The 10,200-nt window shown below is 45.1% G+C and overlaps 1 protein-coding gene across 1 annotated transcript in view; it reads right to left on the reverse strand.

The window, feature by feature from the left end:
• The window catches only part of LOC107112119 (arrestin domain-containing protein 3-like), a gene marked incomplete at its 5' end in the record, with an annotated part of 12,324 nt that extends 4,230 nt beyond the window's left edge, over positions 1 to 8,094 (reverse strand). The window contains 2 exons of the mRNA XM_015413194.1: positions 2,432 to 2,579; positions 8,013 to 8,094. Of these exons, the coding sequence (XP_015268680.1) occupies positions 2,432 to 2,579; positions 8,013 to 8,094 (230 nt within the window). The remainder of the gene's footprint in view (positions 1 to 2,431; positions 2,580 to 8,012) is intronic.
• Positions 8,095 to 10,200: the final 2,106 nt, after the last annotated feature.

The following is a 10,200-nucleotide window of genomic DNA, read 5'->3' on the forward strand; positions in this document are numbered from 1 at the left end:
TTTCTTTCTTTCTTTCTTTCTTTCTTTGTTTCTTTCTCTCTCGCTCTCGCTCTCGCTCTCGCTCTCCCTTCCACCCACCCACCCTTCCAATCTTTCTAGGGCCCGTTGTCTTCCTCCACAACGGGCTTTGCTCCCTAGTGTTATGAATAAAAGCTTTGTTATTGATCATCGTCTCCTGCCTGTCAATACTTAAAAGCTAACATCCGAGTCCTACAAATATTTACTGCCTGATCCTAACCATATTTATTTGATTCCATTGAGAACAAGTACATTTGTTTGAACAGGAAAGAATGGCAACGGATTAGTTGACAGCCTAATTACATTGATGTTCTTCGTTTTACAGATTTAGGTACCTGTAAACTAATGTGTAGTCACAGTCGATGTATATTTGTTCAAATTAAATCATACAGAGCTCAAATGGATCTGCTTCCAGGACCTGCAATTCTATGTATACCTGGCAGCAAGCCCTGCTATACAGTGAAATTTAGTTCTAAGTATGTAAGTAAGTAAGCTGCGGTGGCTCAAGTGGTTAAGACGCTGAACTGCAGGCTGTGGAAGGTTGGTAGTTCAGCAGTTCAAGACCCAGGTGCCACATGATGGAATGAGCTCCCGTCTCTAGTTCCAGCTCCTGCCAACCTAGCAGTTCGAAAGCAAGAAATTGCAAGTAGATAAATAGGTACCACTTCGGTGGGAAGGTGACAGCGTTCCGTGCGCCTTGGTGTTTAGTCATGCCGGCCACATGACCACGGAAATGTCTTCGGACAGCGCTGGCTCTTCGGCTTGGAAACGGAGAGGAGCACTGCAACCCTAGAGCCGGATTCGACTGGCTTTCGATCAAGGGAACCTTTACCTTTAAGTATGTATAAAATCAGGCTCCATGGTTGTAATCCTAACTAGGGAGTGACCCTAACCAAGCTACACAGACAGAAATCCCATTTTATTCAGTAAGGCTTATTTAAGAACATAAGTATTTGCTTTAGTTGTACTGCGTAGTTAGCTAGCCGGAGCTTCAGGCACAAGCTCCATTGACTCAGGTATTCTAAAACCTGTAGTCAGATTGGTCACCAAGGTTTGACAGACCAATCAGGAATGACTCTGATCTTCGACGGGAACGACTCCCATTGGTTCTAAGCTGTCTATTGTGATCGGACATTATGGTACTAGGGGGTGTGGCCTCGCTGGTTCAAAATGTATATAGTTGCATTGTTCTATGAAGGTTTTGTCTGTTCTCTGCGTTATGAGCTGAATAAAGAAATCACTTGTTTAAGAAACTGCCTTGATCTCAGTATATAACAATAAGAGAAGCCAATGTTGAATCAGGCCGATGGCCCATCTAGTCCAACACTCTGTGTCACACAGGGGCCAAAAATACCAGGTGCCATCAGGAGGTCCAGCAGTGGGGCCAGGGCACTAGAAGCCCTCCCACTGTTGCCCCCCCCCTCAAGCACCAAGAATACACATCCCTTGCCCCAGACTGAGAGTTCCTATCTATACCTCGTGGCTAATAGCCACTGATGGACCAGGACAGTGTTCGTAGAATTGCAGCCAATGTTACTTGGGAATAAATTTCATTGCATTTAGTGGAATATGTGGAATAGGTGATAATAAAACTTTTTGGCTTATCTTCCAAAGAGTGAAGTTTAAGATTGCAGCTTTACCCCCAACTGTATTAATTTCAAACTGTTAAAAAAAACCCAGACAGCTCAATTCCAAACACAAGTATTATTCACTTCAATGGGACATATTTCCATGTACTCATGGTAAGAACCACAGAAGTATGAAATCTTCAAAACACAACTCTGAAGTTGAGCAAACTTCAGAGGACGGCGGAAGACCGGAAGGCCTGGCGTGATCTGGTCCATGGGGTTGCGAAGAGTCGGACTCGACTGTGCGACTGAACAACATACCCAGCTGAGGCCTCTCCCTTCCCAAACCCAGTCCACCACAAAATCTCTAGAAATCCCCCAGCCTGGCACTGGCAACTCTTCGGTGGGAAGGTAACAGCATTCCATGCGCCTCCCCCCCGCCGCCCTGAACGTTCTAATCTCTCACCATTGATGCCTGGAGTTAGATCCATGCAGAGGCCATTTCAAAAGGTTTTTTTGGGGGAATTCAGCCTTCCCTGAACGGATTTTTTTAGTTTTTGGATTTTTCTACAAACCCAGGAAGTCTACTGACTATGTAGGAAAAGCTGTTGGGGGAGAGTGAGCCCCCTGTTGGTGGAAATAAGTATCTGCACAGGAAAAAAAACCTCTGGCTAATAGAATAAGGATACTACCACTTTCTGGTTCCTAGGTCATTATGTTCTTATACTTTAAATATTTCATTGTACTTAACAATTATTGCCACATGTTTTGAGATTTTCAGGGACCACATGTTGCTGTTGTTTTATTTCAAAAACAAAAGAATGAGTAATTCTGTCGAATCTTACCAGTAATGCAGGAGTGTTGATATCTATATGCTGAAAGACTGTAAATTCCTTCTTTGATGTTACTGGTAGATGCCAAGGTCTGTGCAAGCTTGCTTTCAGCCAGTAACGAACATTGCCATGTCTGCCTTCAAATGAAGTAGCAAGTGATCTATGCAGGACAGAAATGTCAAAACTGAATAAGCTTTTTGTCCCCTTTTAGTTTAACGTAAATATACACTCAGTCTGGGTAATAATATTGTAAAGGTAAAGGTTTCCCTTACTCAAAAGCCAGTCAAATCTAACTCTAGGGATGCTGTGCTCATCTCCGTTTCCAAGCTGAAGAGCCAGCGCTGTCCGAAGACATTTCCGTGGTCATGTGGCCGGCATGACTAGATGCCAAGGTGCATGGAATGCTGTTACCTTCCCACCGAAGCGGTCCCTATTTATCTACTTGCAATTCCTTGCTTTCGAACTGCTAGGTTGGCAGGAGCTGGGGCCAGAGACGGGAGCTCACTCCGTCATGCGGCACTCGGGTCTCGAACTGCTGAACTACCGACCTTCCGGTCTGCAGTGCAGCGTCTTAACCACTTGAGCCACCGCAGCCCTTAATAATATTGTACTGTACTGTTAATGCATCATAAGGTGTAATCAAGCATGAATTTGTCTGTAGGATTTTTATGTTCAATTAGTTTGGGAGAAATAGCTCTGTAGACGAAAACGATTCACTCAGCAGAATATGACCATATTTGTTCTGGATTTGCACTGTAATATGCTACAAGGATACAGTAACCCAACTCATAGCCCAGTCAAGCTGAAATGCTTGATTTACACCATTTAGTCCCACTGACAGGAATGGTCACTAAACAGGCTAAAATCCAAACGATCCAGCTTGATTAGGTCAGGGATCAGGCAATGAGATCCGTTCATTCATTTATTTATTGCATTTTTACCCCGCCCTCCCCGCAAACGGGCTCAGGGCGGCTTACACGGGGGCACAAGCCCATACATAAAAACAGTATAAAACATTAAAAGCTATTAAGTCACAACAAAAACAAATAAAGTGCTCCATACAACAAGATGGTCTCTGAAGATGGTATCGATAATTTCATTAGGGTGAAATTGTCCTGTCGATGGTCCAAGCCAGTCCAGCAGCATCAGTGCCATGCAGAATTATGGCAGTTCTTCCGGTTACCACTCCCAACCCCGTTGTTCCAATGATGGTAGTAATAGAGGTGGCGGCTCCTATATAAAAGCCTGGCGGAAGAGCTCCGTCTTGCAGGCCCTGCGGAACTGCATAAGGTCCCGCAGGGCCCTGATCTCCTCCGGGAGCTCGTTCCACCAGGTGGGGGCCGCCACTGAGAAGGATCTGGCCCTGGTTGAAGCAAGCTTTGCCTCCCGGGGGCCTGGAATCACCAGGCGGTGTTGTGTCCCCGACCGAAGTGCTCTTGGAGGTATATGTGGGGAAAGGCGGTCCCTCAGGTAGGTCGGACCCCGGCAATCTTAGAGGAGGTCACTTTTAAAATCTGGAAATCGGCAACCAGCAAAGTATCAGAACAAGATGAAGCCACCCAAAGTGCTTTAACATAGCTGACCTTCAGAAGGGCCCGATTTCTATATATGGACATACTGATGTCAGCAAGAAAGACTATTCCTTTGCAGAGGTTTTTCAAGGTCAGAGCCAACACCTATAAGGAATGCTCCTTCAGTTTCTCTGGTGTCTGACTTTTTCTTAACAGTAATAGGTTAAGGACATGAACAAAAGTTTAGGCATACAAAATTCTTTCATCAAACCCTTTTATTCTCACGGGCATTTGAAAATCTGGCACTTAGTGCTCTGTAAGCCGCCCTGAGCCTTCGGGGTAGGGTGGGGTAGAAATTCAAATATAAATAAATAAATAAATAAATAAAAATAAAGCTGCCCTTCAGTAAAGGTAAAGGTTTCCCTTGCTCGAAAGCCAGTTGAATCTGACTCTAGGGATGCGGTGCTCATCTCCGTTTCCAAGCCGAAGAGCCAGCGCTGTCTGAAGATGTTTCCATGGTCATGTGGCCGGCATGACTAGATGCTGAGGTGCATGGAATGCTGTCACCTTCCCACTGAAGCGGTACCTATTTATCTACTTGCAGTTTCTTGCTTTCGAACTGCTAGGCTGGCAGGAGCTGGGGCCAGAGATGGGCGCTCGCTCCGTCAGGCGGCACACTCGGGTCTCGAACTGCTGAACTACCGACCTTCTGGTCTGCAGTTCAGTGTCGTAACCACTTGAACCACAAAAAACAGCAGCTTTTCTATACCACGGACTTTCAATGAAATCAAATAATTCTGCTTAAGGCAGAAAGATGTCTTCTAAAATCCTTGGCATTATTAATGCACCTAGAAGACCAGAATTAAAATGATAAAGCCTTACTGATTTCATACGTTATCAGCTGTCATTATTGTGCCTCTAAGAGACATAATTATTAAAAAAAAAACTATAAAAAATTTAGCGGATGGTATTGATACTTGATCATTAATCCTTTCCCCTTGCTAGAACGTAGGACAATGAAGATAACCAGTTTTCTCTTATCTTGGTTTGACTGTTACATTTCTATAAATTGCTCTGTAAAAGCCACTTTAGTTTCAGGCATCCCCGCCAGATTATTTTAAACGAACAGCAGTTTAACAGCAAATAAATCATATTGCCTCTTTGGGAAGCAATCGTCCAGGAAGCTGAGCTCATGTGAAGTTCACCAAAGCCGCAGACACTCAGAATAAGGCCGTGCCTGTGCTTTAAATATGTGACAGCCCTCACTGTATTGCAGCATGGTACCTCAGCTGTTGTGACTAAACTTTGTTTATTTCAAATTGCCTTGTCTCCCAATTCTGTCTTTCTTGGTCACCTCCATTCACATTCTACGTCTCCCAATTGTGTGTGTGTGTCTCTCTCTCTCTCTCTCTCTCTCTGTGTCTCTCTCTCTCTGTTTAGTACTGGGGTCTTTCTGTAGCAGGAACTCCTTTGCATAGTAGGCGACACACCCCCTAATGTAGCCAATCCTCCAAGAGCTTACAGTAGCCCCTGTAAGAAGAGCTCTGTAAGCTCTTGGAGGATTGGCCACATTAGGGGTGGGTCACCTAATATGCAAGGGAGTTCCTGCTACAAAATAAGCCCTGCAAGGTTCTCCCGTCTCTTTTTTCTAGTATTTGAGTCAATAATCCTCAAGCATGTTTTCCAATCTGCTCCGCATTTTATTTCCTATTTCTGGAACGCATCTGTATTGGGACTTTTAGAAGTGTGAAGGTTGCCTTCACCTTCCACTGACCTAACACAGCTTTTCTTCTACATCTAATGACTAGATCTAATGCAAGACTAGATCTAGAGAACCAGTTTGGTGTAGTGGTTAAGTGCGTGGACTCTAACCTGGGAGAACCGGGTTTGATTCCCCACTCCTCCACTTGCACCTAGCTGGATGACCTTGGGCAAGCCGTAGTTCTGATAAGAGCTGTCCTTGAAAAAGAGCAGTTTCTGTCAAGAGCTCTCTCAGCCCCACCTACCTCACAGGGTGTCTGTTGTGGGGAGGGGAAGGGAAAGGAGTTTGTAAGCCGCTCTGAGACTCCTTTGGGTAGTGAAGGGCGGGGTATAAATCCAATCTCTTCTCTTCTTCTTCTAGCCAATCCTCCAAGAGCTTACAGTAGCCCCTGTAAGAAGAGCTCTCTAAGCTTTTGGAGGATTGGCTACATTAGGGGTGTGTCGCCTAATATGCAAAGGAGTTCCTGCTACAAAATGAGCCCTGGCCCCTGTGTATATATAATCAGTTCCAGTTCTCCCGTCTCTTTCTTCTAGTATTTGAGTCAATAATCCTCAAGCATGTTTTCCAATCTGCTCCGCATTTTATTTCCTATTTCTGGAACGCATCTGTATTACGACTTTTAGAAGTGTGAAGGTTGCCTTCACCTTCCCCTGACCTAACACGGCTCTTCTTCTATATCTAATGACTAATAACTAGATCTAATGCAAGATTAGATCTAACGGGTGGAAATTACAAGGGAGTCGATACTGGCTAAATATCAGGAGAAACTTCCTAACTGTGGTTGAGCTGGCTAAATATCAGGAGAAACTTATCAGGAGTAACTGTGGTTGATACTGGCTAAATATCAGGAGAAACTTCCTAACTGTGGAACAGACTGCCTCTGGAGGTGGCGGATGCTCCTTGGCTGGACGTTTTCAAGCGGAGGCTGGATGACCATCTTTCGGGTATGTTGTAGGGCTCTCTTTCGGCTATGCTCCTGCAGAGTGTAGGGGGTTGGACTAGATGACCTGCAAGATCCCTTCCAACCCTGACATTCTATGATTCTTCCATCCATCTGCCTAATCCCGGCTTTCTTCTTTGTCAGATTTTATATATAGTCACTGTCTTAACAAATGAGGGCCCATTGCCATTTGCTTTTCCTTCAGTGCTCGTTCCATCCCATTTTTTGTCCTGATTTATGCCTTCCTAGGAGATATGTTTCAACCTGTTCAACTTGAAGCATCCGCTACGTAGCTCTGTGCACACCCCCATTCAGCAGCAAGCCACGCTGGCAGCTCTAGAAGGACTAATGATCAATTCATCCCATTTGTAAGGAGCAAGATAGGCCGCAGGACTGATCAAATGAACTATTCTACCAGGGCAACAGGTTTTCAAAGGACGTGATTGACAGGAGGGCAATTGTTGGCCCCCAGTGTGACATAAATTGAGTAAAGGTCAGAGGTCATTTCGGGGGGATCGCGGGGGATCGCAGTTCCCCCGGGTGAGGTGCAGGGGGCGGGGCACATGACGAAGCCCCGCCCCCCGCTTCCGGCCGCCCCACTTCCAGCCCTCATTCAGCCAGGAGGAGGCAGAAAAAGAGGGAGGGGAAGTTGCTTCCTCCCTGCCTCTCCCCACCCCTGCCTGCCTGGGGCCAGGGAGGGCCTTGGCGGGGCTTCCTCGCACTCCTGCCGGCCTTGCAGGTCCACCACCGGGCCCCTGATGTCAGGGGGTGTGGCATATGCTAATGAGTTATGCTAATGAGTTCCCCTAGCTCTTTTTCTACGATACGACCCCTGGTAAAGGTTATCACTGCCAGATGTTGGAAATCCCCAAATAGGTTATTACTGTCTTCATGGCGTTTGAAAATATGGGATTATTATGTCATGGATAAAATATCCGAGGTAACAGTTCATACAGACCTCTCATGTAAAAATCCTAACCTTCATTTGAAATGGTTCCCTTTTCTTGAATATATGTTTAACTCTGAGTTCTCTAAACTCAAGGTTCCCAAATAGTACTATGATGTTTTTCATCACATGTAATCTATTTTGAAGTTTAAATCTGTGCAGTTACCTTGTTGAGTAGTATTGTTGTTGACAACCATGAAAGTTTGTGTATTGTTTAAGTTGAAATAAAATAAAATGTAAAAAAAAAAAAAAAGCCAACCTCTTTCGAATGGTCTCTTAGGGAAGAGGCGCCCCGCAGCATGTGCTAGTGCCCTCTCTGTCACTATTGAAAAGGGTTTTTTCCTCTCCTTGCCTCCATATCTTAATGTATGGACTTCCTATCCACGGATTTCCTGTCGGTATGCTCTGTCACACGGCACCAAGGCTATACTCACGTCTGTGGAAGCTGAAAGCTGAATGCATATTCATGCCATCCTGGATGAAGGACGTGGAGACCTTCTATGGACTTGTCACCGTCTAGGAGGGGAAAAAAACCAACATGCTATTCCACCTGCGAATATTGTACACATAAATGTTCCCTCTAAGCTGTGGAGTCTTGTGAGCAAAAATTCTACTTTGTGAGCTCCTGGCATTAAAGCTGTGAGCGAGCGATTTGGCAACTGCATAAATTAGTTTGCTCTGGAGCCCTCCTTCCCGAGCGAAGACAAAAATGTGTGAGCTGGAGGCTAAAAAACTGTGAGCCAGCTCACACTAACTCAGCTTAGAGGGAACACCGAAGATAACTCGTATTCTTACACAGCAAAAGGGACTAACACGGGATTAATAAAAGGGTGGTCAGACTGCACACCACACCCTCAATTGTGTTGTTCCTGTGACCGTAATGCTTTTTATCCCTGTAACTTAATCGCCAAGAATATTATCTAGTCTCTGTAATCGTTCTTTCTAGATTTCTAAATTCAGGGTTTAGTATTCATCCCAGTCAACCCTGTCTCTGTCCTTTATCCTTTTCTTCCCGTTGTCGTTATATTGAGGTTATAAAGGACAAGGCTCTATTATTTGGGGACAATCTTTTAACTGTTGTTCCCAATATGCTTTCTATACTAGATTTATCTTAGGTGAAGATAAAGCTTCCCTTGCTCGAAAGCCAGTCGAATCTGATTCTAGGGTTGCGGTGCTCATCTCCGTTTCAAAGCCGAAGAGCCAGCGCTGTCCGAAGACATTTCCATGGTCATGTGGCCGGCATGACTAAACACCAAGGCGCATGGAACGCTGTGACCTTCCCACCGAAGTGGTACCGATTTATCTACTTGCAATTTCTTGCTTTCGAACTGCTAGATTGGCAGGAGCTGGAACTAGAAGCCGGGAGCTCACTCCGTCATGCGGCACACTCGGGTCTCGAACTGCTGAACGACCGACCTTCCACAGCCTGCAGTTCAGCGTCTTAACCACTTGAGCCACCGCAGCGCCTAGATTTATTTTAAACAACCTCATAGTCTTTATTTTAGCCGCGGTACTGTAAAATCACACTGATCCAAAGCACTTTACTGAACATATATACACCACTGAATCCAATGCAGTTTGCTCAGGATAAGGATTTTTGAATTCAATATAGAACTTGTGCTGTGAAGGGCATTTCAAAATTATCAACTGAGACGGGGCAAATTGCCCAGTTCTATACAATTGGCAATATCCTCAAAGGAGACAATTCCAGAGCTAAACAACATACCCTAAAGATTGTAATGATGAATACATGAATTTGAGCAGACACATTAGTGGTGCCTTAAATATCGTATGCCCTTGCATTTAAACAGAGAACAAATGTAAAGAAAACAGCCCGTGAGAGTCTGACCCACAGATCAAGCAGTCGACAAGACTTGCAAAGAAGATGCTTTCTGTATATTATGGTCAACAAGCACTACAACACAATAAACAAATTCCTTCAAATCATAAGAAAATCCTAGTGTGAAAATACATCATCAACATCGTTGTGAGACGCCTGGGATCCATTAGAAGCGAAGAATAAGAAGGAGAAGGAGAAGGAGGAGGAGGAGATTGGATTTATACCTCGCCCTTCACTACCCAAAGATGTCTCAGAGCGGCTTACAAACTCCTTTCCCTTCCCCTCCCCACAACAGATACCCTGTCAGGTAGGTGGGGCTGAGAGAGCTCTGACAGAAACTGCTCTTTTTCAAGGACAGCTCTTATCAGAACTACGGCTTGCCCAAGGTCATCCAGCCAGATGCAAGTGGAGGAGTGGGGAATCAAACCCGGCTCTCCCAGATTAGAGTCCACACACTTAACCACTACACCAAACTGGCTCTCTTAGCAGCATATTTGAGCCTGAATACTTATTCAGATCAGCGTCCGTCCTGAATGTATTCTCTTTCATGACTTGTTGTAAAGCACTTTATGAGCAAGAGAGCTTTTGTACTACTCTAACATTTCCTGAGGAAGATCCAGTTTCGAAACGTTGTTATGTAATCCGGAGACGCACGCACGCTGCCCGGTGAGCAGTGGAGGGTTTCAGGAACCGGAACTCGCTTCTTGACCTCCTCCCTACCCTAGGAGCTCACCCACCACCCGCCTCCTTCCAATCAAGGGCTGGCATTGCCTTAGCAACAG

This window comes from Gekko japonicus, unplaced genomic scaffold, assembly GCF_001447785.1.
Source record: "Gekko japonicus isolate JY-2015 unplaced genomic scaffold, Gekko_japonicus_V1.1 scaffold6623, whole genome shotgun sequence".
Taxonomy (NCBI): Eukaryota; Metazoa; Chordata; class Lepidosauria; order Squamata; family Gekkonidae; genus Gekko; species Gekko japonicus.